The sequence below is a fragment of the Chaetodon auriga genome, chromosome 10 (assembly GCF_051107435.1).
Source record: "Chaetodon auriga isolate fChaAug3 chromosome 10, fChaAug3.hap1, whole genome shotgun sequence".
Taxonomy (NCBI): domain Eukaryota; kingdom Metazoa; phylum Chordata; class Actinopteri; order Chaetodontiformes; family Chaetodontidae; genus Chaetodon; species Chaetodon auriga.
The window spans coordinates 15,305,719-15,333,424 of record NC_135083.1 but is presented as its reverse complement, the minus strand read 5'-3'; the positions used below and the strand labels follow the sequence as shown (position 1 = coordinate 15,333,424).

The 27,706-nt window shown below is 43.0% G+C and overlaps 1 protein-coding gene across 2 annotated transcripts; it reads left to right on the top strand.

Moving 5' to 3' along the window:
• The first annotated feature begins 1,161 nt into the window (after positions 1 to 1,161).
• Positions 1,162 to 27,510, top strand: LOC143327581 (pleckstrin homology domain-containing family G member 4B-like). Of its 2 annotated transcripts, XM_076742016.1 has the most exons (25): positions 1,162 to 1,399; positions 8,951 to 9,148; positions 9,291 to 11,577; positions 11,671 to 11,874; positions 12,146 to 12,266; positions 12,422 to 12,515; positions 12,982 to 13,068; positions 13,537 to 13,653; positions 13,769 to 13,867; positions 14,140 to 14,291; positions 16,478 to 16,616; positions 17,018 to 17,140; positions 17,237 to 17,434; positions 17,698 to 18,443; positions 18,837 to 19,283; positions 19,916 to 20,165; positions 20,373 to 20,462; positions 21,116 to 21,442; positions 21,531 to 21,701; positions 21,829 to 22,006; positions 22,112 to 22,228; positions 23,143 to 23,427; positions 23,782 to 24,017; positions 24,513 to 24,571; positions 25,156 to 27,510. In XM_076742016.1, exons 1-24 carry the CDS (start codon positions 1,397 to 1,399, stop codon positions 24,549 to 24,551), a joined length of 6,708 nt encoding a protein of 2,235 aa, XP_076598131.1. In that variant the 5' UTR covers positions 1,162 to 1,396; the 3' UTR covers positions 24,552 to 24,571; positions 25,156 to 27,510. The 2 variants fall into 2 exon arrangements, with proteins under 2 accessions (XP_076598131.1, XP_076598132.1); XM_076742017.1 differs by lacking the exons at positions 23,782 to 24,017; positions 24,513 to 24,571; positions 25,156 to 27,510 and having other exon boundaries at positions 23,168 to 23,230.
• The last annotated feature ends 196 nt before the right edge of the window (positions 27,511 to 27,706 follow it).

Genomic DNA, 27,706 nt, shown 5'->3' with positions numbered 1-27,706 from the left:
CCACAGTGACAGCTTTGAGCATTTCAAAACAACTGGAAATTGTTCCACTGTGACTTTGATCCTTTTCGCCGTCTTGTTCGCCCTCTGGGAAACAGACTGATTCCCTCCTGATTTGAGAGTTTGCACAGTTTAGGAACATGAGACGTTTTTGGTGTTTTTTCTTTTTCATTCATGGTCTAGACCTCTTATAGCTTCCACTAAACCATATACTGTGTTGCATTGGTTAAGAAATTGAGAGTTTAGCTCAAGTGCCACAGATGAACCATACATAATGTCATGTATGACTCGTCTATATTATACCTCTGAACAGTTGTAATTTCCCAAAAGCCTTGCAGTTCCATTTTGGATCTTACTCCGTTCTACTACATCTGCCAGCCCATTAACTTAAACTACTATATTGTTCACAGTTATTGAGAGCTTGACTTTAAAACGCCCTGAAATCAACACAGAGAAACATGAAGGCGTGCAGCATTTTTCCTGCTAAGCTTCAATAATGTGAGCACAAATACATGATCTTGTCACCAGGGCATTTTTAAAAGTCAGGTGAAAACAGCATGACCTGCCTAATTCCTGCCCCCTCAATCTTCCGCTTCATCTCCTTCAATCTGACACACATGCAAACTTGTTTATGTCACTTTAGTTGCGGGACATTGCATCAACTTTCATGTATTCCCTGGAGCCGCAGCCTAACAATAAGCCCTGCATGTCTCCCCCCAACTCTTACCCTAAAATGCAATGCTTTACCTTGTTGGGACCAATTTACTGTCTCCAGGTGACTATTCATAATGTGACAGTTTCACCAGATTTAGTATATCCCAACAACATCATATAAGCACACATACACAGTCTCTCAATCAGCCTCTGCATCAATCATGGCTCACTGGTATCCAGGACCATGAAGTATGAGAGAAAAACCAAAGCAGCAGTAAGGCTTCTCTCTCTCTCTCTCTCTCTCTCTCCCTGTCTCTCTCTCTCTCTCTCACTCTCTCTCTCTCTCTCTCACCTCTCTTCTTGTTTGGTTGCGCTGCTCCTCTCAGACAAACATAGCACCCGGCACTTGAGGTGCTGGGAGAGAGCAAACACAGAGAGAGGCAGGGACAGAGAGCAGAGAGGGCACAGTAAATCAGAGACACGCAGGGAGAGAGGGAGGAAACAGACAAATCAAAGAGTAAGTGCGGCTCAGCTGAGGACTCCACGAATGCTCATCCAGCTGGCTTAAGGTTGTCCTCACTCACTCGGCTGTGAACGAGCGTCTGGGCAGAATGGATTTCATTTTGGTCCAGCGGCCACCGAGCAGGGGCGGCAGCGGCTCTTCAGATTACTATCACTCCGTTTGGATTATTTCAGAAAGCGCTGTTGTTGTGACGTACGGGAATGACAGCTTGCAGAAAGGAAGATGGTAATATGACAATCTGCTGTTGGCTGTGAGATGCTTTTATTTCCATCCTGCTCTTTCTTTGCTCAGTGACAACAGAATTTTGTGTTTTTTCTTAGTGTCATAACTCTCACCTAAGAGTCATAATTTAACTTTAAGATGACCTCAAAGTTTAACATGTACTGACTGAAAATGTGCAGTGTTTAAGTAACATTGCAGAATTGACTGAATCTTAAATGACATTTTCTCCATTCTGGCTCTTGTTATACAGTAGCTGTTACCTACAGGGTGTGAGCTGTTAGACACTTGGTATTGATTTATTTTGCTAATACCAAGCTGTATTCAACTTGTATTTATATGACAGTATTATACCAGCCTGTTTCAGGGTGTTGAGCTTCCTGGCGTTCAACTCATAATCCATCATTTTCTTCTCATACGCCTCCCTGTGAGATGACAGCGGAGGGTGAGGTGCTTTACGGTGCCCCTGCTTCAGAATATGATGTCAAAGTCTTGATTAATATCTTAAGTGCTGAAGTCAGTTAATGGGTCAGTCTATCATCAGAAAATTAACTGAGAGTAATATTGATAGACGGTTAATTGTTTGTCATTTATGCAGCAAAAAGGCTGAATATTAGCTCATTTAAGATTCTGAATTTGCTGCTTTCATGTTTCATATCTTTCATGCACTGATTATCTTCTGGGTTTTGAACTGTTGAGGATGTCACCTCACACTTTTGTAGAATAAATGGTTAATCAAATAATTGAAATTCAGTGCTGGCAGCCTGAAACATTTCATAATACACACTTTGCCTCTTTTAACACGTCTTACATGATTAATTCCTCTGGATTTTCCTTGTAACATGTAAGTCATGACAGTAACAGCACTGTGTACTTTCAAAATAGTACTACAGTCATTTATTTATTATGTCCTGACAAGTGGCCTTTTATGTAAAAACATGCATGTACTCTTGTGTACCAACGTACAGCATAGGTCCCATAGCTTACACTGGCTGCTGCTCTCCACTGGAGTGTTTGGACTCAAGGTGAAGGTCTCAGGTTACAGAGCGTTAAGGCAGATTTCACAAACCAGCCAGTGTATCTGCCTCCTTCCTGGATCCCCATCTACTGGCATGTGAGTCACACGGGAGGTAGAACCACTCTGGTGTGAAGAAACCTTCTGACAGCATCAGGGAGATGATGTTAGAGATCAGTGCTGTCTGAAAAATGGGATCTCACTTTGGGAGGTTCAACGCTGTCTTTATTATTCTGGCCTGTTGAGAGTCTCCACTTGCATATCCTGATGAGGACATTTCATGTTGCACCCACCTCAGCAGCAGAGAGGGTACGCCCGGCTGTGCATAAAGTAGATTTTGTTTGGCACTCACGGACTGGGAGGATGTTATGTAGGGAGCTGAATTTTAAAATGCCCGCTCAGCTCTCCTGTAGGTTTGATTTGGCAGGACACTGTATGTGTCTGTATCTGTGTGTGTGTGTGTGTGTGTGTGTGTGTGTGTGTGTGTGTGTGTGTGTGTGTGTGTTGTGATTTTCCCACCCTGTTTCCCGCATATTTGCCATGTCGTTGAAGCCAGAGTCCATTAACCAGACTATTCCTGTAGTAGGAGTGACCTCAATGTTTGGGTATTTGTTCCTGTGTTGACCAGGTTACACAGAGCATCCTTTTTCTCTCAGCAGAAAGACGTCTTGTGCCGTTCTGGTGATTCAATGGAAATACAAAACAGTCAGCTCAACAGCTCTGTTTGCAAAACTACAAATCATCATCTCGCCTGGAGCCCTCTCCTTTACGCTGCTTTGGCTACGACCTAGGCGGCATCTGCTACCCGAGCGCACACCAACATGTCCCACGATACGAAGGATTTTTCAGTGACACTTTGTCACTTTGAGTTGACACGCTGACAGAGCCGATGTGGGTCTGAAGCAGCTGCTCAAAGCACTGAACTCTGATGGGTGTGGACAACTGCAAAGGGTTCATTTTTTTCTTAACTGGTTTTGAGATTCAGGACCTCATAGTCTCTCTAGTGGTCTTCTTCAGCCCAGGTTTTTGCAGAGCTGTGCATCATATGAATGGACTCAAACATCAGATAAAGATTTATATGATACACGCAGCCATTTGATCAGAATGTGCATTTTGTACATTTGAAATATATGATGTCATATAGTCTGATGCTGGGGCTGATTAGCATGACTGAGCGTGGTTCATCTGTGTTTTCACCTGTTTTTCCTGTATCTAAGTGATCGTTTCTGGTTGTTTGTTATGAAATCTGCCGGTGTGTGTTACATTAAGCACAGCTGTGGGCTAATTACAGATGAGATGAGTGTGTCAGTGAAAGCTAAGCCACACTTTGATATAATAACAAGCCTCGCACACACACAGCGCAGACACGTCAACTCGCCCATGATGACTTTAAAGACGTGCTTAAAGTCTGGGCTCATTCATAATTCCCTGACGTGTTTTTAACGACTTAAACACAGGCCTCGCTGCCTCCTGACTGCTACTTTACAGCCACCTTCAAACCATCCTGCTGATCAAGGCCGTCATGATTAGTGTTTGCCTTCCGATTTGCTGATCCCCGTGAAGCTACTAAATATACCGTCTGGCCATCTCGGTGCCTCAGTGGTCATGTACTGTAGCTCTGCTCAGCCTGTGTTTATGTCCGACCTCAGTGTCATTTGGTTTGTGCCTGTGCTCGGGTGTCACTGTGTGTGTTGAGTTAGAGATTCACTGGTACTCAGAAAAAGAAACTGCTAAAGAGAAATGGAAAACTTTTGCCGCTCTCTTTGTACCTTAAGTGTAAAGGTGCAGCTCTTAGGCTAAAAGGTACAACGGTATATCTGTTAGGTGCATCCATTTACTCCAAAAAAGTAAAGTCCCCTTGACAAAAGATGCAGTTTGGTACCTTTTCTCTCTCCTTTCCAAGCTGTAAATAGCATGGAGTCGTAAATTATTTACATAAAAAAATGCTCCAAAGAGATACCACATGTTTTTGGGCAACCTGAAAAGATCTGAAATGTGTATTTTCATCTCAAGTCTCTGTTTGGGTTGCTGTGTAAGGCAGCAATGATCGAGGTAGAATGTAAACTAGCACTAAAAATTCAAAATGAAATGGTCATGCTTCTGTAACAATGCACTTTTGAATGATATTATCTACAGTGGCAATGAAGGGAAAAGATAAAGCTAATTTAAGGTTAAACCATCTCAATCATCCAAGTATTAACAAAGGCAGTGAAGATAGTGCTTTCTTGATGTTAGTTATTTAAGATTTTGTCTGTAATTCCTTAAAATGATGCTTGAAGTTCGACTTACAGATTTGTAGATATAATTCACAACTGAACGAAAACCTTTAGAAAATGTGATGACATGTTGCTGCTTCACCATTAAAGAATCTGTTTTAACAAGGAGCCTCTTCATGGCTGCACATTTTGCACCCCGCCTGGTGTGAGGCCCTCCTGTGCTCTGTCGATGGCTCTGTGGTTTGTCACCGCGCAGCTTCTCCGTCAGTGCTAATCTGTTTACGGCACAATTGAATTTTCCTCCAAGTTACAAAATAGTTAAGACTGTCCGTCACCGCCGGTGTTTCCTGGTCATGGTCGGGTGTCATTCAGAAAGTTGTCGTATGCAGTGAATGGCCTGACACAGCAGCAGGCTGAAAACAGCAGTTCATCAGTGCCGTGATGCAGACGGCAGTGAGGGAGTCCGTCCTGCTGAAAAAAGATGACGCAGATGCAAAAATTTGTTCTGATGATTTTGTAGTTGTTGTTTTGTAAGTTTTACATGGAGTGTCACAATACGTCATCAGGCTCTTTTGCTCCGAAGCCGTTTGTCTTGTTACACGGCCATAACAGATGGTCCTCAAAGGCCTTTTGTCATCAGCTGGGAAATACAGACCAGCAGCAAACCTGAGTGACCAATCCCATTTATTTCAGAGCGCTTCATAGGTCCTGTTTTGTTTTGTTTTTTGCAGTGGGTGGAATTACGACACTCAGTAGATTGGTAGGAGGTTGTTTTGGTTTGACACATACTTAAAATTGTTTTCTATCTGACATTTGAGTTCACCTTTATGAATTAAGACTGAAATTGAGAATGTGAGGTGCGAAACTCGCTGAACAGCAGTTTTAGTCCAGAAACTTCATGTACGGTCATGTAAACGGACCAGAATTATAATAGCTGCTTAAATGTTATTAGCTCTGAAAGTTGTTCTTTGTTTTTTTGCATTCCCTCCGCCCACAGGAAGGTCAGAGGTCAGGTAGAGTGGTGCCCCTGCAGTCAGGAGGGATTCAGCCGTGACATTTCATTTGGCCAAAATGCATCCTCCATCCTCCCACCTCTGATTCCTCACTGACTCAGCATCTAAAAATTATCCAGCAATATTTATGAATGTTCCAGGTGGTTAAAGGTCACATTAGGGAGTTTTATATGCACAGAGTTGTCTGTCAAGCCTATTTGAATAGAAGATATTGTTATTTCAATGTGAACACAAGACTGTCCAAGTTCCTGAAAAGTCAAGATTGTTTGGAAAACGTGACTCCATGCCGTAGTTGTAATGATGAAGTGGGATGAAAGAAGTCATTCCTGTGCGTAAACCCATATCTGTCCCTCAGCTTGTCTTTGTGAGGGCAGCAGGAAAATCATTTTAGTTTGTGTAGTCCAGTGGGGATTCTGTTTTGTTTTGTTTTTTGAAAGATGAAGAACGGCAGACGTAAACACAGGAAATGAATTCTTTTTGTGTTTATTTAGAGGCAGTATCGGTGTCTGTAGAGGCTTTGAAGTTCGGCCAGATCACATCAGTTGGCCTTATTCACATATTTCTCAGGCATTTTGCTTACCCAATATTTCACAAACTGAATATTTGTGAGGAAACTTCATTGAAGCCATAAACTGATGTGAGGTATAGTGGTCATATGAATGAGAAGTAAAGACACAATTAATTAGCCGTTAAAGTCAGTGTACAGTAGCCATAGTTGGAGCCCTCATTTTTCCAGGATTCTCAATTTTCTGTTTCTCTTAAAAACAATGAATTCTGGCTTACATTTCTCTCTTAGTTTATTCTTTCCAGGATGTCATTTGTCCACATCTTCCTCCAGGATTGAAATGAATGACTGACTTTGGAAATTGAAAATGCGGCTGCCATCTGATGGCACAGTTGGGGTCATCCTGGTGGCCTAGTTTAGCGGTCTAAGATGTGTACCAAGAAATCGAAACATCCTCAGTTCAAATCAGACTGGGGCCCTTTGTCGCATGTCATCGCCCCCCCCCATTTCCTATCACTCTCGACCCAACACTATCCAAAGAAAAACACAAAGTGCCCCAAAAACAGTGTTTTTGAGATGTACTTTATCAGGAGATACATGTCCCACAGCTTCCCTTTTTTCATCGTTAAATATTTTTTTCTTGTCCAGGCAGGAACCTGCTTGACATCAGGAATGTGCAAAGACTATTTCTGTTTCCTAATGATCCTGGACAGAGATACTCAAACTGTCCTCAGCTCCCGCACTGGGACATCTTATCCACAGTAATGTGAGTGTTGCCATTTCTTTCGGGGGCTGAGAGTGTTTTTATAGAGCTGTGTGAATCTGCAGCAACAGTATGCCGGCCATGGGCAGACAGACAGCTCCATACAGCCCACACATACACCACATACTGGAGACAGACACACAAAGAAACGCATACATAAAAAAAGACACACGCAACAAAGCATTTATGCTGGGAACAGCAGCAGCCTTTGCATGTGTTCTTGTAAGCAGATGTACAGTAACTGGTGTTGTGCCTTGACTCATATTACCGGCAGTGTTACACACTCCAATACACTCCAAGTTAAGTGTCACGCTCATTTTGTAAGCACTCCAAAGGCTTTCAATCTTTTGCATGTTTATTCATTTATCACTGTTGCCAGGGGACCCAACCCAACATCACTATTTATTTTTCCTCTTCACATTCATTTTAATTTCAGTAATTTTCAAACTGTCAAGATCTGCGTCACCGACAACAACATTTAAGACTTGATGAAGCAGGTGCTCATTGTCTTCAGGATGGGAAAGAATGGCATTAAAGTTTTATGATCTGTGAACTGAATTTGCTTACAGCACGTGTTGTGCTTCTGAGGCTGCCGCCATCTTCATCCTCCTCTCATTTGACAGCAACCCCCTCTGCTTCCGTGACTATCTTCCTCCTCCTCCTCCTCCTCCTCCTGCGTTTTCCTTCATGTTATCATGATGACCATCACTGGGTTTTATCCCAGCGGGGTGTGGTAGGACTGACCAGAAAGCTCTGAGTCACAGTGCTGTTTCTGGAGCTGTGGGGGCTGATCATTTTAGATCATAATGTCAGGGGATAGGACAGAGAGGGTGGATGACCATTGTTGCTTGAGAGAACAGCATGAGATCAGGCAGAAGCAGATATATAAGAAATACCAAATATATAGGACACGCAACATAGGAAAGATGAGTCAGTGATCAGATTTTGTTGCAGTGCAGATTCTGTCAGTCTTAAGGCATTTTGAAGGTCAAGAGTGCAACATTTTCCCTTTTCAAATGTGCAGAGAATGAGATGCACAACAGATAGCAGAGCTGGAGAGGCAGTGAGCCAGTGCTGGTCTGAGAGGACATAATTCCTCACGCCCTAACACACCCCTCTCTGTTTGCATCTCCGGACATCCATGTGTGTCCTTCTTCTTCACCATAGCTGGGAACAATTTAAACCAACCGATATGAGACTGATAGCGATGGCTGCTCATTTAACTCTCAGTCAGAAAGTGAATAAATGTAGTTCCCAAAATGTCAATCTGTTCAGGCCTAAATGATTCTTTTTACTATTTTTTTTTGTGATTTTTAAAGTGAGAAGCATTTCCACATGTCTTTTCTGTTTCGTGCTCCCACAGGGACAATGTAATCTCATGCCAACACTGAACACTCGCCTGAGAGGGAAAAAAGGGCAGCAACATTCACACATCAGCCTTCCTGATGCCATATATCTCCCCACAGAGCCTCAGCCATGCATGTATATACAATAACCCAGAGGTCTGCTGCCGTGGCCTTTGCTGGGCTAAATAAAGCAGGGCCTAAAAGTGGGTAGCGGGCCATGAGTTCAGGTCAAAGGGAATGTGAAACCATAAACCAGGAGGCTAGCTAGCCTTGAGACCAGCCATCACGCACTGTGTTTACTTGGATGTTTGCTGTCATGCTGGCCGACTATATGTTTAATGATGAGCACAGAGTGTTTGTGTTTGTGTAGCTATTCTCTCAGCAGGTCGTGAGGTTGAGGACAAGACCTGTGTAATTTACTGTGAGACGCCAGTGAGTTGAAAGTGACTGACTCCAGGATTCTCGTTGTATGGCATCACTGTGTATTAGAGAGGATTTCAGTAAATGGTTTTTGTTGCCGTTCAGACTTCACATAAATGATAAAGTCACAGTTTCAGTAGAGTGGACACGGTAAAGTTGAGTTGAGCTGACTACGACTTGCCTACCTTGTAACTGATATAGTGCGGGTCAATAATGAACCGGTAGGGCCTCAAGCAATCCTTCTCTAACGCCTCTCCTTCCTCTTTTTTGTGTTTTCAGAACCTTGATTCTCTGGAGGGCTCGATCCAGAACCTGCTGTCGGTGCTGTACCCGCCCTTCGAGGCCACCGCCCCCACTCTTCTCAGCCAGCTCTTCCAAGTCATTGACAGTCGTTATCAGGGAGATGCCCTGCGGTGCCTGCTGGACTTTCTGGTCCCAGCCAAGCACATTTTAGACACCGTGCAGCAGGCTGCATGTGTAAGTCACCGTGGTAAAGTCTTAAAGAGACATACATTCAATACATTTGTTTTTATGGAATGAAACTAACTTTTTGCTGGAATTAATATCGTAGTAAAAATACTCCTAATTTCTGTACTGTCATGTCTTTGTCCTCTTTTAGGCTCAGTACTCTGATGTACTTTTCCTGTGTGAGGGCTGGCCTCTCTGTTTGCATGACCAAGTTGTCGTCCACCTCGCTCCCATCAACCCCCTGCTCCTTCAGCCAGGTGACTTTTACCTCCAGGTGGCACCATTCTGTGACCAATCAGCACGCATCGTGGTCTGCAGCCTCCTGGAAGAGGAGGGGCTTAGAGTGGAGGTAGTCGAGGAGACCCCAATCCCTGAGACGTCCTATCCTTGTATATTCAGCCGTGACTGGTTAGAGGAGATCAATCAGGGCCGCCATGGAACGCCTCTCAGCCAGTGCCTGCTCGCCACCGAGCAGGGCGTGGTGAGGCTGCCATGGGAACGGGTGGCTGTGCCTGATTTTGTGGATGTGCCAACGTGTGCTAGGAGTAGCATGGCCTCTGCTCCACCTTCATATCCTCCTTTACCACCTCCACTTCCTCATCCTCCACCTCCTCCTCATTTTCCTGAAACCTCTTCATCAAATCATTCATTCCCTCTTTCTCATTCTAAGGAATCTGCACCAAAACAGTATCCTGTAACCATTAAAAATTCAGTTTTAACACCGTCTTCCCACCCTGCCTTCTCTGTGGAGACGAGAATATGTCCGGCGAAGCACGGCATCGCTGTGTCACTCTGCCTGGTGGATACTAGGGCTGCTTCTTCATCTAGGCTGGTCAAAGTGAAAGAGACTGACACAGAGCCTAAGCCTATTGGCTGGGTGTCCCCTAATATGTGGGACAGCTGCTTTCCTGGGACAGATACTGCTACAAAAACAAGCACTGTTTCAGGTACAAGTGTAGATACATATCAGTGCAAAGGTGAAAATGAGAGTGAAGCTGTTTCTGAAAATATAGGGAAAGATAAAGATACAAACATTAAAGAAATAAGCAGGAGTGGGCCAGCAGGCCATGCCGTTGCAGAAGGTGAATATATTGATATTCTGCAGGCAACCATGCTTTTTGGTAGAGCTCAGTTAGTAACTGAAAAAGAACACAAATTAGAAATGCAAATGCAACCACACACACAAATCGAACCACAAATGCAAAGATATCCACACAGACAAGCACAAATGCAACCGCATGCTCAGCTGGAGTCATACAGACAAACACAAAGACAGGCAAACCCACAGATACCACCTCAAGCACAATCACAAGCACATGTGCAGTTGCCTACAAAGCCACAAATACAAAGTCATTCTAGATCAGAGGCTGTTGTATCATTAAGGCCCAACATGTCTGCAGAAACGGGACCTCCATTCGCAATCCACCATTCACAATCCCCTCAACCTAACCCAGAATCACTCGAGCCTTCTCAGTGCATCCGTACTGTCCGGTTCTCAGAGAAACCCTGTACCCCGTGCATGAGGAGAAGACAAGGCGGGAAGGTCTCCAGAGCTCAGGAGCTGAGGTGTCGATACAGGGATTCCTACCAGGCTGCTATCCAAAACCCTGTTACCTTTGAGCAGGAGAAAGAGAGGGGGGAAATGTTAGCTGCGGTGGAGGAGGATGGTGACTTCTCACAGTGTGCTGACAGACCACCAGAGACTGAAACAGGGGATCCATGGAGTAATCCTCAAGGAATGTGGTTTGATCCTGGGTGTCCTTCCTCTGTCAGCGGAGCCATCTGTAAGGAGTCAGGAGAAAAGAATACTGTTCCATATTGGAAACCAGGTGATACCAACACAGCCCCCTGTATGGATTATAGGGGAGCCAATTCTTTAAAATGTGGTGGGCTACCAGATCAGACTACCGAAAGGACCACTCTGCCATTTAGGGATCCAAGGGATGCACACTCTGCCAAAACTTGTGACAATTTACACAACGGGACAAATTTAGCATCAGGAACAAGCGTAAACACTAATAGAGCTTCGTCAAGCTTAAATGACCCGACGCAGTCAAACGCGATCTCTGCCAAACACCGCGGATTACCTTTCAGTTCAGGTGAAATTTCAGCAATGAACGTGACCCTCAAGCCTCATGAAAGGCTACAAAGCCGAACCAATTTCACTGGAGTGAGTCCAAACTTTTGTAAGTCTGTTTCAGTGGCACAGCACAGACGGGAATCCATGTCAGATGGAAGATGCTCATCCCTCTCCACAGCTGTGGTGGACACCTCTGAGAAGTGTGAGCTGGTCATTGTTGAAGGTCAGAATGTTAGAAGAAGAGAAAATACTGTCTCCTGTGCAGAGATTCCTCAGCTGCATGTGGTCAAATGTAAAAACAGCACAGCCTTTCGACTGGTTTCACCCAAGATCACCAGGAGGAAGATGGTCATTCCAGGTACAGACTGCTGTAGTTACTTTGGTCTTTAGTGCCACATGAAAATCAGTCTTCATCAGCTTCCTTTAAATTAAATCTGTCCGCTTTCTACAGATGGTGCGCAGCCTGGCAGCACGTCCATGACAAGTAGAAATGGCCTTCAGATGGAGAACCCGTCACAGACAATTCCACCTCCAGCAGCAGACACGCAGAGGATCTCCCAGCCTGTCTCTGCTCGTCCCAGGCCGGACCACCTTCCCCTGGGATCCCCTGACCCCAGAGCCCACCCTCTCTATTTGGGAGTAGCGTCTCTCACAGGTAAGTTAGACGGGACACAGTTAACAACATAGTTTTGATAGATTTTTTTTACTTCAACAAGGCTGATTGTGGCTATTTAACTGTCTTTTCTCATATCTTGAACATTTGCTCTGACCCTCTTTGTCTCTGTATCTTGTTGCTCTCTTCTGTTTTGCTGTTTGCTCTTCTTCAGTTTAGCTCTTACTCTGTATGATTTATATTTATATATATCTGAATATATATATATCTGAATGAAAAATATGCTTAATAGTTTCATTGATCTTTGCCTCAGGCGGCAGAGACAGGTCAGGCCGGGCAATAATTGAGCTCTATGGAGACCATCAGGGATGGAGTTCAGCTGTAACAAGCCAGGAGCTCTTCAAGATGCTGCTCTACTTTCACTCTATCACCAGGTAACATCCATATGTTAGCAAATCAATGAATGAATCAAAGAATGTGTTAATTAACCAGACTTGAAACGAACAAACTGAGCTTGGTAGAAGGAAGTTTTAGCAGCTTTGTGTTCACTGTTGTGTTATAATTTTCTTTTTTTTATCTGCGTGTGTAGGAGAGAAATCAGAGAAGCTGGGATGACGCTCATTTTTGATGCAAAGAAGACAAATCCTCAGCCACAGCTCTATAAGGCCATGATGGCATTTCAGGTAAGAAGCACAGAAACTTGCATTACAGCTGACTGCAGCAGATCAGAGTTAACTGTTGTTTTGGGTGACTGGAGTGCTGCTGTGTACAGACGATTAAATCTGAATGAAATGTCAATGCTGAATAATGTATCAGCTCCCGAGAATAAACAGCATATCCAGATGTCCAGTTTATTGAATACTTATGTGTAATGTGGCAAAGATTTTTTTCCTTTTCTCCTTCCGTTTCACTTTTCCTTCACTTTGTGTAACACACAAGATGGTCTTTATTAATCGCATGACTGAATAATTCCATTCATATTTACAAGTGTTGTACAGTTAGTGTTGCTATCAGTTCCATGTATTTATTTATATTAAAAACTTTATTCTAGTTGAGTTTATTTGTAATGGTCAAGAAGAGGGTGTAACTCAAAGTCAAAGATGTGTGAACATGGTGAAGTAGGATTTACAATGTGTTAAACTGTTGCAGGAGCAGATTCCCCAGGCGGTCAACAGTTTCGTGCTGCTGGTGGACAAGGAGAGCAGCATTCGGCCAGAGCGGTGTCCCGGCATCCAGGTCGGCTTTTTCACCCTTTACAGCCCTTATTAGAACACACTGCACATGGTAAAACACCTCTGGTTTCCTATAGATGGAAATTAACAGGATGAGGCTTTGTGCTTCATTAGCCTCATTGGTGTGTTTTGTAGCTGGGGGAATGTCAGGGAGTTTTGTTTCTTGATACATTCCATAATCTGAATATACACTGAATATACAATTCATAGTTAATTGTCCTTGGGAAGGCAGATTTGGTAAGAAAAAACAAAGAGGAAATAATACTGTATGAGCAAAACAAAATTGGCTAATGCAGACACATTGGGCCCAGTCTGATAAAACAAATACCACCAGTGGGTTAGTGGCACCTTTGTCTGTGTTGCTAGAATGAGAACTGAGGTTTCAAAGGTAAAGATCTCAAAAAAGGTTTGCCTTAGAATTCAAACAAGTTAATAAACAACATTGCATGACTTTGCACTTGTCTCAAAGCAGACTGAAATGGTGACATCGATGAAAGCCTTGTTCAAGCTGGTGGAGGTGAGTCAGCTGAGCTCCCATCTGGATGGCACACTGTCTCACAGCCACTGTGACTGGGTGGAGCTGCACCAGGTGAGACTGTCACATCAGTACATGATCTGTCTCTCTCTTCTCTCTAATCAGGAGGTGCACTAGTTGTTTTGTCACTGCTCCTGATGTACTTGTGTCCACATCTTACTTTCTCTAGAAACTCTTCCCATTTGTGTGTGATCTTCATGAGGTGTCCAGCCTCCTTCTGAGGGCCATCAGTAAGTTAGAGGAGCCCCAGCGGCGGGACACTGTGCAGGTACCTTAATGCTGTCCTTCACTGGGCTTGGAAGTTGGGTTTATGCCGAATTATGCAGCTGTCTTCAGTGATAGTGCAGTGCATACAGTGTGTGTTGTGAAGATAATAGCTTCTTTTAAAATGTAGAAGATTTGAAGATGGCACATGGAAAACAATAGAAAAGCTTTCAGGATTATCTTCACAAACTAGCAGCATGTCATATCAACAACACTGTTAATTTGAAGATGTTATTGCATCATTTACTGATCTTAAACTGCCTTTTTGCCTAACAGGCTGTGCAGCAGTGCATGATGGACCAGAGGACTCTGATGAGGGATGTGCTGGAGGACAGCCGATTGGTCAGCCTGCAGAGGGAGGGCGGGGCCATCCTTGCGAGGCTGAGGAAGGAGAGTGACCTCAAATACCCCCACTGTGAGGACCTCAGGTAAACACAACTTCTCCTGCTCTCACCTGCTGTATGTACACAACAACCTCAGTATAGGCTTTGCAGTCTTTTGGGGGGTAAACTTGTTTACATGACCTTTGATACCCTGTGGCTGAATATTCTTGCTGCCGGAAAATAAACTACCAGACTAAACAAGATCCTGCTAAACTTCACACCAAAAATACTTGTAAAAGTTGTCAAATTGTGCTGCTGCAGCACACTTTCAGGCTCAATATTTGACATAGCAGTAGGAGGTGAAGGAGTTAATGTTTTTTGTTTTTTCTAAACATATTTTATTGGCATTTTTAAGAAATCATCACAAAGTATACAATGACATAGATTGTTCCAATAATGAACCCCAACATCCTCCAACCCACCCCAACCCTCCCTCCACTCCTAAACTAAACGCTCCCAATCCTAGGTCAGCAAACTCTGCTAACAGTAATGACAATGATAACTAACACATATCACAGTTAACAATAACAATACTGAAAAATAATTAATGAGGTACAGTAAAATGCATTCTTGATATCGCCCATGTATTGCCAGTGCATCCAGTATTGCAGTTGCTACAACCTATCTAATGCCTTATTTATTCTGGGGAGAGGGAAGTCAGACCCCCAACATAAGTGATCAGAGGCTGCCAGTGATTGTAAAATTTGTGCGCTGAGCCCCGTATGGAGAATTTGATTTTCTCCAACTCCAGAAAAGACATTGCATCACACAGCCATGAAGTGGGTGATGGAAGCACTGATTTTTTGTATCCCCACTGTAGAGATCACCTATTGTGCTGAGGCCTTGTTTTTCCCAACGAGAGAATCTGGCATCAATCTTCACAGGCCTGAATAGTTAATTGTTGCATATTGGGGAGCGTGTTCTAGCCAAAGTACTGCTTGATTTGCTGCCAGATTTTCAATGTGGACACAACTATTGGACTATCTGTGTAACGTTTTGGTTTGATTCTCTCGACATAGCATACCAAAGCTTTTTAGGAGGAAAAGTGACATGAATGTGACTCCAGTTTGCACCACTGAGTTTTGGAGTAAAAGGCCCAGTGTAGAATTTTTTGCAAATTGGCGGCCCAGTAGTAAAGTTGTAAATTTGGCAGCCCCAAACCACCTGCCGCTTTGCTTCTCTGCAGTAAGAGTTTTTGCAACCTTGGAGATTTATTGTTCCATACAAAAGAAGAAATTAGACTGCCAATGCTATGAAAGAAGGACCTGGGGAGGAACAGAGGCAAACATTGAAAAAGGTACAGGTATCGTGGGAGAATATTCATTTTAATACTTTGTATGCCAGCGTGATCTGCAAGCTATTTCTGAAGATCTTCTTTAACTCTTGCATTTAGCACAGAGAAATTGTTGTCAAATAGTAGTGATGATTTTCGAGAGACGTTAATTCCTAAATATTTAAACGTTGTCAGGGAAAGAGTGAATTACAAATCAGACTGCCATGCCATTTCATTAATAGGGAAGAGATCACTCTTTCCTATATTGAGCTTATATCCACTAAACGTACCAAAAATTTTGAGTGTGTCTAAGATATGAGAGATGGCCGTTTTTGGGTTCGACACATAAAGTAGCAGGTCGTCTGCATACAGTGACACTTTATGCTCCACCCCTCGCAAGTTGTTTAAAAAACTTTTTTAAAAATTCTACACAGAAGCCGCCAGGCCCTGGAGATTTTCCACTATTCATAAGTGTAATGGCTTTAATGATTTCAGCTATACTTATTGGAATTTCCAAGTTGTTTTTATCTTCAGTTGATATGTTTGGGATGTTCTGTTCTGCAAAGAAATTTAACATTTCAGAATTGTCCTTTGGTGACTCTGATTTATAGAGTTGGGAATAAAAGGACCTGAAAATGTCATTGATCCCAGATGGGTCAGTAATTATTTGACCTGAGATTTCTATTTGAGTAATCAATTGGGAGACTAGCCTACCCTTTAGCTGTTGTGCAAGAAGACAACCTGCTTTCTCTCCGTGCTCATATAAAATGCCATGTGTTTTGAGTAATAATTTCTCTGCCTCCTTGAAGGAGTTTGTTTCTTTGCAGTAAGCTTAGTTCAGTTAGTGTATCAGCTAAACTTATACTTATGCTGCTTATCCTCCATTCAGACCCAGAACACCAGTTATTCTTTTGATCCATTATTTATTTTTCTTAAGCTGTGTTTTCCCTACATGCAGTGATGCAGTGGACTCTGTGACCAGCCTGTACAACCATGTGGAGGAGCAGGCTCACGTCCTCGTGCAGAGGTCCAACGTGTCACTGGAACACCTGGAGTATCTGCTGCAACTCAGAGAGATGGAGGGACACTTCATGCAGGTGTGTTATAATGGCTTACCATCAAATCTGTTCAGATGTGTTCAGATGAATGCAACTTACTTTGAAAATATAGGGTTGGTAATGTAATTGACCATAATGGACATTACAGTCCCTGAGTTCATGATGGCCCAGTGATCTAATGCTAGAAGTTTACCAAGTTCACCAGAAGAAAGCTCAACAAGGGCAAACACATACAACCAAACCTACAAGTGCAAGCACTGCTGTGTGCATGCATATACCTTTATAAAGTATCAAGCATTGTGACTTCATATAAAGAATGTAAATAAATAGGAAATAAAATAAGTAACATTTCGAATTAAATTCATCTCTACATGTAGCATGTCCTTGAACAGGTACATTTTCCTGAAGAATATGTTGTTTTGCATCTTCCATCCCTGCAGATGCAACAGTGGTTTAATGTAGAGGGAGAGCGCCATCTGCAGGAGGCTGAATCAGTCGAAGACTCTGGAGACAGAATGGAGCAGATCCTGAACAGCTTCACCGGTTTCCTCATTGAAGCTAATGTGAGTCTACATTTTTCTTGTGGCTGTCATTCTGTCTGTGTGTTTGTGTCTCTGTCTTTCTACCTGTCTGAAACTCTCTGCCTCTCCTCTGTCCAGGACCGAAGGCACCATGCCATGACGTTAGTGTCAGAAGCAGAACGACTCCAGCAAAGTGGGCTCTCCTACCCAGAGACGGAGGCGTTTTGGACTCGCGTCTGCACCTTCAAGTCAGGCCTGGAGGACTTTCTGTGCAGGGCGGAGGCATGCGGCAGAGAGCTGCAGATCATGGTCAACGTGTGTGATTTTTGTGAGCAGGTTGGTTTGAGATCAGTATTCAAAAATTCAAGTATTCAGTATCAGTGTGCAGCTGTTTCTCTGACCCTGTAGAAACATTTATTCAGTCCAGTTTGGGACCCAAACCCTTGCTCATGCAAGTACATTTACTGTATGCTACAGTGTAAAGGTATGTAACTGCTGAACTTCTGCCTGAGTAGAGTAGCATGATATCATAAAAGAAAATAAGAACATGCACTTTTGTTATGATTTATAATAAAAGAAAACTGCATTAACCTCCACAGGCTACAGCTCTGGCCAGTGAATGCACTGAGTACCTGGACCAGTGTCAGTCCAGCATCCACACAATGCAAGACCTTGACCACACTACAACACCTGTCAATCAATCCAACAGTCAGCCAGTGCAACCCCAAAACCAAGAGTCTGGACCGAGCACTGCATCCCTTTGCCTGCCTGATACCCACGCAGCACATCACTCAGGTCCAACCACCGCCAGTGTTTCACTCTCAGACAATGACAGCTCCCTCCTCCAGACTTTCCAAGACAGGTTCTTCCAGTTCAGCCCAGAGAGATTTCAGGAGGTGAAGGCCCAGGCCAGCGCACTGAGGGGTTCCAGAGGGATGCGGGTCTGGAACATGGCCTGGCTGAGGTGCCAGGAGGCCAGGCAGCAGCTTCAGGAGAGGATGCAGGACGTGGATGAGGTTTTCCGCCAACAACCAGAGTCTGGCAACTGGTGTGAACGTCATTATGTTGATGTGGTGAGCACTAATATTCAGACACCGTCCCCCAGTGGCCAGAGTCTGGTGGTACAATCAACACCAGGGCCTCGGCACCCGCAGTGGGAGGGCATCATGTCGGGAGAGGTGGATTTAGGGAAGAGAAGGCCAGTCCTGGGCAGCAACAGCACTAATTCAACCACTGCAGGCTGCAGTAACATCACTGTCAAACCTGATCATCTCTGTGATCATCAGGATCACAGTGACGTTGGAACCAGCCAGGGGTCAAAGGTCACTCCAAAGTCACCTCACAGGTATTTTTATTTGTACTTATCACTTATGATGGATACACTTCCTGTTATCATCTTTGATGTTTCATTAGAGAAGCAGGTCTATCACTGTTAAAACAGTAACATTCTATCCAATAAAAACACAATTCTGAGAAGAAAATATAAAACTCTCTACTTTCCATTTTTTATTTCCTACTGAGGCTGGCAAAACCATCTTATTCCACACTGTCAGTTTTTTTTTCTGTAACTTTTCCTGCTCCTCACTGAAGCTGCACAATGTTTACACTGTGCCTGCACCATTCCATCAAATGGAAATACTGCACTTCACCGGCCCTCACAGCAACCGCTTGATGTCCTTTATGTTAAGACACGTTGAGTTCTCACTCTGTATTGTGCCTTTGTATCCTTTGATAACAGGTCAGCGAGGAGAACAGAAAAGGAGACGAGGAGGAGACAGCCGAGCAGAGCGAGGAGTGAGAGGGATGCTGCTGCTCTGTCTCAGTCCCACACTGTCGGCTGCCAGTGGTTTCCATGGGGACGAGGTCTGGGAGTGAGGTCGGTGAGCCAGGACTCGTGCGCCACGGGAGTAGCGATGGCAGGGTCATCCACTCCTCCAGAGCAGCGGGTTCGACCCCCCTCATCCTGCTCCCACTATGGTCAGCCGTCCTGTCGGATCCTGCAGGAGGCTCAGAAGTTCCAGATCTCCCGCCACGGGAGCTTCTGCTCAGAAGACTCCTGTATGAGTGAACAGGGGGCTGCAGGGGGTAGTGGGAATTTAAGCTGCAAACACTCCAGCCTGCCCACCAGGAGATATGAGGGGGGGCGTTGTTTGGCAAGTCCACAGGAGAGTGCCAGCAATGCCCTGTAAGTTTATGCATGTCGGTGACATTTGCTTGCATGACTGATAATAAATCTGAATATCTGTGAGTCTTAATGAGATTTCATGCACTCTTTTCTGTCTCTAAGCTTACAATGAAGTACCACAGGTATCAGTTCTCTTCTTCTACTTGTCAACATGGATGGATTACTGAAACAGGCTCACGGCAGCAGACGCAGACCCTCTGTGCTAATAATGAGATCTATGTATCCCGTTCGGAGGTTAATGGTTAATAATGGTTAATAATTTTTCTTTTTTTCTTCTTTTAATAAAGATAATCTGCGGATGCTTTTCTGTTTTTTTACAACACTGATACAGCTCCTCAGCCTACAACTTAGGTGCAGGTGTTTTACGTGTCTGTGCCCAGGGACTGTTCTCGTAATCCTTCCATGCTTGACTTGTTTCTTTTCAGTGCATGTAGAGACAGTAAAATGACAGCATGTAGCTGAGTCATCCGCTGAAACATACAAGAAAGTTGATGATAATGATTCATAACTTAGGGAACGTGAATATTATCAGGGCCAAGTTGTATTTTTAAACTTGTGTATGTTTTCATATTGCTGAGTTAGCCACAGGTGGCTAAAAAGCAAAGAAAACCATTCTCTGTTTGTGGTACCAGGAGGCTGCAGCGTGTCCTGGAGGAGCTGGTGTTCACAGAGAGGGAGTACGTCCGCTCACTGGGCTACATCCTAACCCACTACCTCCCCCTGCTGGACAGACCAGACATCCCCCAGGACCTCAGGGGCAAGCGAGGCGTCATCTTCGGTAACCTGGAGAAACTGTACGACTTCCACAGCCACTACTTCCTGCCAGAGCTGGAGGCCTGCCAGAGGGAGCCCGCCATGGTGGCCCGCTGCTTCCTCAGACATGTGAGGGTGTAGCTTTTATCTGATTGTATTTATTTCTCTTTTTATTGGTAGTGTGTAGTTGAAATAGTTAAATAAAGAACTCTAACCAGTCCCACCCTGTTTCTCCAGGGGTGATGAGGCCAGAAGTCGAGGTGTACAGTAACAGGATTTAAGTCAAAGTCAGCTTATTAACAACATACATTTTCTAATACGGTTTAATTTCCACAGAGTGACAGTTTTGGCCTGTACGCTCTGTACAGCAAGAACAAACCTCAGTCTGATGCCCTGATCCTACACCGTCGCCATGACATCTTCAAGGTGAGTTCATGTTTCCGGTCTGTTATAGGTCAGATGTTTTCCATGCCTTTCCTTTAGTGAATCACTGTATCTGTACACCAGCCTGAAATACAGTAATTTGAAGATGAAATTAAATTCAGCTCTAGTACAGAAGCCCTCCTGTGTTTATGACTTAAGAACAGGTTTAACAAAAACATTTTCCCAGGATAATCTTCTTAAGTTCCTTAATATTTTTTTCATTTGTGAAACTGGTCAAAAAAACAACAAAAACAAAACAAAACAAAACAAAACAAAACAAAACAAAACAAAACAAAAAAAATTAGCCAGGATAATCTTAAGTCCTTCCATTTTCTCATCAAAATATCTCTGTTTTTACAATTTTAGCTTCTTCTAGATCTCTTAGTAGACACTACTTTTTCATTTGATTGTGGTCATGTTTGATGGTACATTATAGTGTACAAATGCAATGCAGCAATGTGATGCATGTCGTTTTTTGACCTTTAATTCTGCCGTATTTGGTTCCTTTAAAACTTTTCTGGTCTGAACTAGAAATTGAAAAGAAGGTTTGAGGTTGTATTGCTCTACATTGCACACACCAAAGGCTTTCTGGGGTTCAAGAGGCCCCCTGCCTCGTCCCTTTGAATCACCTGGAATGAATCTGTTTCCCCTCACAGAGGAAGCAGCAGGAGCTGGGGGATATGATGGACCTCTCATCCTACCTGCTGAGGCCCATCCAGAGGATCAGCAAGTACAGCCTGCTGCTGCAGGACATGCTGACTCTGGCTGGCTCATACAGGCCAAAAGACGTGATCCAAGACACACTGCTTGCGTCTAGTGTGTGCGCACAAAGTGTGTGTGGCCCAGGTGCATATGTGCCAGATCTGACCAGCAGTGAGCGTGAGCGGGGGAGGGCTGAGATCCAAGCTGCTGCAGACCTGGTTCGCTTTCAGATGCGCCACGGCAACGATTTACTCACCATGGATGCCATCCAGGATTGTGATGTAAGATATTGAAATGATAGATAACATATGCTTGATAAACAGTATAGATACATGAAGTTAACAGCTGCACTTTCTTCTGCTCTGTCAGGTGAACTTAAAAGAGCAGGGCCAGCTGATACGTCAGGATGAGTTCACAGTTTTCTTCAGGAAGAAGAAATGTGTCCGCCGTATCTTTCTCTTTGAAGATCTCATCCTCTTCAGCAAGACCAAGAGGACGGATATTGGCAACGATGTTTATGTCTACAAGCAGTCATTCAAGGTCTGCACACATCATTGTTTATCAAAAGGCTGATATACACTATATTGGACATCACAGGCATTTTAACCACATACGATTATTTCCATCGATGTAATTTCTGCTCGTCTCTTTGTGATTTCTCTCCCAGACGAGCGACATTGGGATGACCCACAACTCAAGCGTGAGCAGTTTGTGTTTTGAGATCTGGTTCCGCAGGAGAAAAAGCGAGGACACCTACACCCTGAAGGCCTCCAGCATGGAGGTGAAGAAAGCCTGGACCACCGACTTAGAGAGGATTCTGTGGGATCAGGCCACTCACAGTAGAGGTAACAACAAGACAACATCATATCTTTTTTATGTAGCACTTACCCAAGCATACAAATGCTTTTCAGGTTTAAAAAACCATGTTGCGAATGTACCATATGTTCCAGAGCTGCGTATGCAGGAGAGGGTGTTCATGGGAATGGGCCGCAAACCTTTCATGGACATTCAACCCAGTGATGCTGCCATATGTGACCGAGCCATCAGCTGTGTCCTGCCTGGGAGAAGTAAGGAGCTGCACACACTGAACGCATCTTTACCACAGAGCTTCAGGATATTTTCTTCAGACTAGCTATATAAGTGAAAACAATTTACGCTTCAAGTTTAAAACGATTTTATTAATTTGTGTCAGTATTTACTGAAACATGGTACAGCAGGGCCTCACATGACCATGTTTCATCATTTCTTGTCAATGATGAGATTGACATTAGAAATGTGTTGGTCCACCACTTCTCCAGACTAAAGTATTTCAGCAACTGTTGGATGGATTGACACAAACTTTCACTGACCTGTTTGGGATTAATGCTGCTGACTTCGGTGATCTCATGACTTTCCCTCTAGCACCACCATGAGGTTCACATTTGTGGTTTTGAGAAAAATGTCTCATCATCTATTGGATTGATTGCCATGAAATTTGACATTCATGAGCCCCTCAGGATGAATTGTAATAACTTTGTTGATGCCCTCACTTTTCATCCGACGCCATCATCAGGTTCAAATTTTAATTTGTCCAGTAATTGTTTTGTGGCCAAATCCCTGCAAAACTAATGAAATTCCCATTAGCCTCAGCTGTGCTAATCAGCAAATGTTAGCATGCTAACATGCTAAACTACAATGATGAACATTATACCTACTACAAACTGGCATGTGAACACTGTGAGCATGTTAGCTTGCTGATGTTAGCATTTAGCTTAAAGCACTGCTGTACACTGCCTCACAGAGCAGCTAGCATGTCGTAGAGTCTTAGTCTTGTTTCCATATCTGCATCTTTTGTTATGTTTAACAAACAAAACTAGCTAACAAAGTCATTAAATGTAACAAAACTAAGAAATAACTGCAACAGTCATGCTTGTGCCTTCATTGCTCACTGACCGAGACCATTATTTTCTCATTGATGACATCTATTTATGTCTGTCGTCAGTCCCTGTGGCGTGTTGTTCACACAGGGGTTTAGAATATCCACGACCACACTCCATCGGATCTGGCAGCACTGCCTCCACCACCCTCAGCCAATCATCTTCCTCCTCTGGGCGAGGCTCGCTGCCCCCTGCTGGTTATCCTGGGAAGCAGTCACAGGGGGTGGAGACCAGTCCTGCCATCTGCTCCTCACCTGAGGCCGTCGCTGAAAACGAACTCAACAATCATCATCTTCATCAGCATCATCTTCATCGGAATTGTGAACAGTGGAAAACTCATCATCCTCTGAGTGAGTTTTTTGTCGAGTGTGTTAATAAGATTTCGTGGGCGAGGAAACACCTCAGTGACAACCATCATTTGGTTCAAGAGCTGAGTTTTAATGGAGCCCTGTTCAATAGAGCTTTTGTATGAGTAGGACACAGTTAAAATGTGTTTGTTTGCCGCCATCTGGTGGTAGAATAGAGAACAACATTGTGTCAGACAGCAATGCTCACAATATCGCCGATACGAACCGCAACTATGTTTCTCCTGAGGGATCGGTTCATTTTTAGATGCCATTATGGAATTTGAACTTGCATACATTTTCTCAGAGTAAAGCATAAACCGCAGCTTTCGTTGTTTCTCTGCTGTGTCTCTGCTTTAGTGGACAGCACCGAATCATCCGCAGAATGCATCAACCTCCTCAGCAGTTCAGACCGCAGCTGCCTGTCTGCCATTGGTGGAGAGGTGGTGGATGACTCCTCCTCACTTGTATCCCAGAGTTCAAAGGCCCGCCCACCACTTTGTCGGACCCCCAGCCTGAGGAGAAACAGCTCTCCATCGGTTATCAGAAAGAAACCAGGTGTCGCCCCCAAACCTCCACATCTGGCTCAAGCTCAGGTACAGGTGGAGGTGTAGCAGTGTACCCTGGTGAAGTGAATGTATGTGTTGTATGTTGGAGTTGAAGAAAATGGGTCCAGACTCAAAGTGAGAATAACTCAGCCACTTAACTACACAACACACCGCCTGAAATAACTTCATGGATTATTGTGCTTATTTTACCCTAAACCGTGATCTGTTCCTAAACCTAACCAGGTAGTTTTAGTGCCTAAACCCAAACAAGCTGCAGCTGTTTGGACGATGTGTCATGCAGTATGTATGTCTTACAGATATTATAGATAGACCTATTTGCTAAAAATGGTCTCAATCACATGATGTTTCTCTAATGATCACAGGTGTAAAGGTTTGAAAAATGGGTCTAAAAGCCTAAATTCTATCAGTATTCTATCAAACACAATCAGTATAATTAACTAAGAACTTATACTATGGGGCTTTTTTTTCTAATATATTATTGAAATTGGACTATAATATAATATTTGATATCTTGCATTGCAGGGTGATGACATTATAATTGGAAAATCAACAGAAGTCTAACTCTGGAATCCCTGCAGGAGGTGAGCAGAGTCCTTAATTAACATATAGATAAACTGAAGTTGTAATCTTAATTTTGAGCTTTCTGCCTCGGAAAATTTCAAACAATTAAACTGGACATATAGTAACACTTACATTATACATTTCAATATAATCCATTTGTAGTCAAATTTGTGGGACATTATTGTTCATTAGTTGTAGCCGCCACGTCAGGTAACCTTGTGTTGTCGGAGGGTTGGAAGGACGTCTAGTTAATGAGGATTAGTGTTTTTGCTGCCACCGATCAAAGCTTTCATCTTTTTGGAGACAAACACTGAATTCAGAGCACAGCGCTGAGTCAGGAATGATGCTGTGTGTCTTCACCTAAGAATACAAAGATCTCTTCCCAGTAACTGTGCAGCATGAGATGTTCTTAACAGACAAAAGAGACATATTGTGTTTTAAAAGCATCTTCATCATCACTACCATCATAAAGTGTATGTGTCTGTTTTACCAGACAAACCAGTTGTTGGAGGATTCTTATGATCTGTCTCATCTGGATGAGTAAAAATTAAGAGAGACACTTTTTTTTTTTTTTTTTTAAATCTGCCCTTCATTTGTGTTGCAGGTCACCAGTCCACAGAAGTGGATTTTCTGGTCGCCCTGCAGGTGGATGTGGTTTTGAGTGGCTACACAGTCACTGGTCACAAGATCTTCTTTTGAATGATTTATTGAAGAACCTGAGGTTTGGTGTGCTGTAATCCCATGTCAGTCATTCAAATGTGGATGTACTATATCACATATAGACTGATAACACCCATGCAATAAGGAAGAAGAGACTGCAGCATGGCTGGCATGGTTTGGTCATGTCAGATGTCAGTGACATCCAATATTAACCCACAATCACAGAATATGTGTCTTTGTCCTCAATATGTGTTTTAGTCCTTCGCCCCAGCAGAATCATCTTCATCCCCAACCATGTTTTTTTTTTCCATACAGCACAAAGCATCAGCTGCTGCAGTCATGATGCATTAAAAGCTTAATGAAGCAACTCAAAATGGGAATGGGTATTGTATTTAACACAACATAAAGTCACCAACAATTCAAGAGGAAACAGCTCATCCTCTCAAAAAAGTATCAGTTTTTTTGTGATTGTACTCAGCAAACTATCATATTATTATATGTTGACGATCTCCCCTGTGCCTTCATGCTACATGTCCACAGACTGTGCTGTTGATTGAGCTAAACATGTTATTTGCTTGTACTTTTAGACATTTGTGCTATGTACAAGAATGCAGAATGATATGTATGTGTACTTTGGATATATTATGTGGGATCTTCTGTTCTGTACATTGTGTACAATTATTGATATGCAGGGATCAAACATGAAAAGGTTGTATTTATTATCGTCATTGAAATCAGCAGCTCGTGTGGAACAAAGACGCAGGACCAGCATCTGAATTTGAGAGCAAACCGCTTCAGTCCGGTGACAGAAGCAAAGTGTATCGCTCTGTGTCTCATGCTCCTCATTACTCTCTTGACGGCTGGACTTCATTGTTTAGATTACAAGAACACAAGATGCAGTTCAGAGCTCCAGAGCTCTCCTCTGGCCACAAGCCCAGAACTAACTGAAGCTGATGACCATAAATGGAGAAACATGTAGATACATGTGCAGATATGGAGAATAAACACAATTTCATGATATTGTGATTAACATATAGTAGTTAGTATATAAAAGTATTTCTTTTTCTCTTTTAAGGATTTCCATTTATTTCTTTTGAGCCATTTTTATACTACTGCTGTCTTTCTAAACATTTGTTTGTATCTGCCTGGCTCTGAAATTCTTACAGTTGTCGTGTATTTAGTAATTTATCAGAGGGGACAGACCACTGTGTGTTTTCACATCTAGCATTTGAATTACTCTGTAACTCGTGCATTTAGGTAGAGGATCTTGAAAGGCTCGACTGGTATATAATCGCACAACTGCTGCACACTCGCAGACACAGAATATGACTACGAGTCATACAGGCAAAAACCACTTACTGTTATTTAGGGTCCACTCGTGTGTCGACACTGATCAATGTTCCAGCTTAACTCTCATTAAAATGACCATTACAGAAAAGTATTTTTGGGATTATTTAAATGCCTTTTAATTTTTAATTTTATTTTATTTTATTTTTTGTAAGTTTTGATGAAAAGGGTCATTCTTTTGTAAGCTTTGTGACTTTATTGTCTGTGTGAAATGTACAGTAACCAAATCTTGACAGGATCTTGAAAAAGTGAGGTCATAATGTCGACCTCTGATTGTTTCATTTTAAAGCCACTGACTTGTTATGGCATGATAGATCCATGTTTTTTCTCTGCTTTCTATCACTTTTTATTGCTTACTTGCTTTCTTTCAAGCCTTTCTGTTGTCAATGTGTTCATTCGTTCTATCACAGGTATGTCCTGAATCAAATGTGGGGTCACTGCGGTTATTGTTTTGTTTCTTTTTTTCTTGTTCTGTTTATCCTTGGAGGAGAAACTCTACGTTTTATCTTGGAAGGTTTCTTCCCTCAGAACCGTCAGGGTTCCAGAGCAGACCAGACAGAGTGCAGTAACACAAGGAAGTGACACCAGACTGTGATGATGCTTCACTTCCTTGTTCTACAGACACAGTAATTCCGCAGGAGACTTATTGCACAAGTTTTCATTGCAGTGCGTGCAGCTAACGCCAGTGCAGTGCAGGTTTTTTTTTTTTTTTTCAACTCTGCACAGTCAAACCGCAGTTCCCTGACCTATTTAAAACTTCCGCCAGTAACTTAAAAAAAGCCAAAGTGAAAGTCTGATTGTGCTGACCTGAAAAAACGTGTGAAGTATTTTACTGCGTTGCAAAAGAAAAAACGGCTAAACTGCATAAAAACTTTAACTGTATAATGTATACTTTCCTGTAATTTATCCGTTTTTGATTCATTTTGAATTATTGCATTTTGTTAATGCTGAATCATGCATTAATATACAGAATGTTGCAGCTACGTAATAAATAAATGATTTATCGAAAACCAGTTTTGTTGGTTTTAAATCTATGCGCTATATGTTAAATGTTAGCTGTTGTGTTTTGTGATATTGTATATTATGCGATCTGACACACACAAACACAGTAAATGAATAGATTAAAATTCAATCCAAATTGTGCATTA

Coding starts and splice junctions, on each gene's coding strand:
- LOC143327581 (XM_076742016.1), top strand. Junction 11,578..11,670: donor GAGGAAGATGGTCATTCCAG/GTACAGACTGCT, acceptor CGCTTTCTACAG/ATGGTGCGCAGCCTGGCAGC. Junction 18,444..18,836: donor ACTCCAAAGTCACCTCACAG/GTATTTTTATTT, acceptor CTTTGATAACAG/GTCAGCGAGGAGAACAGAAA.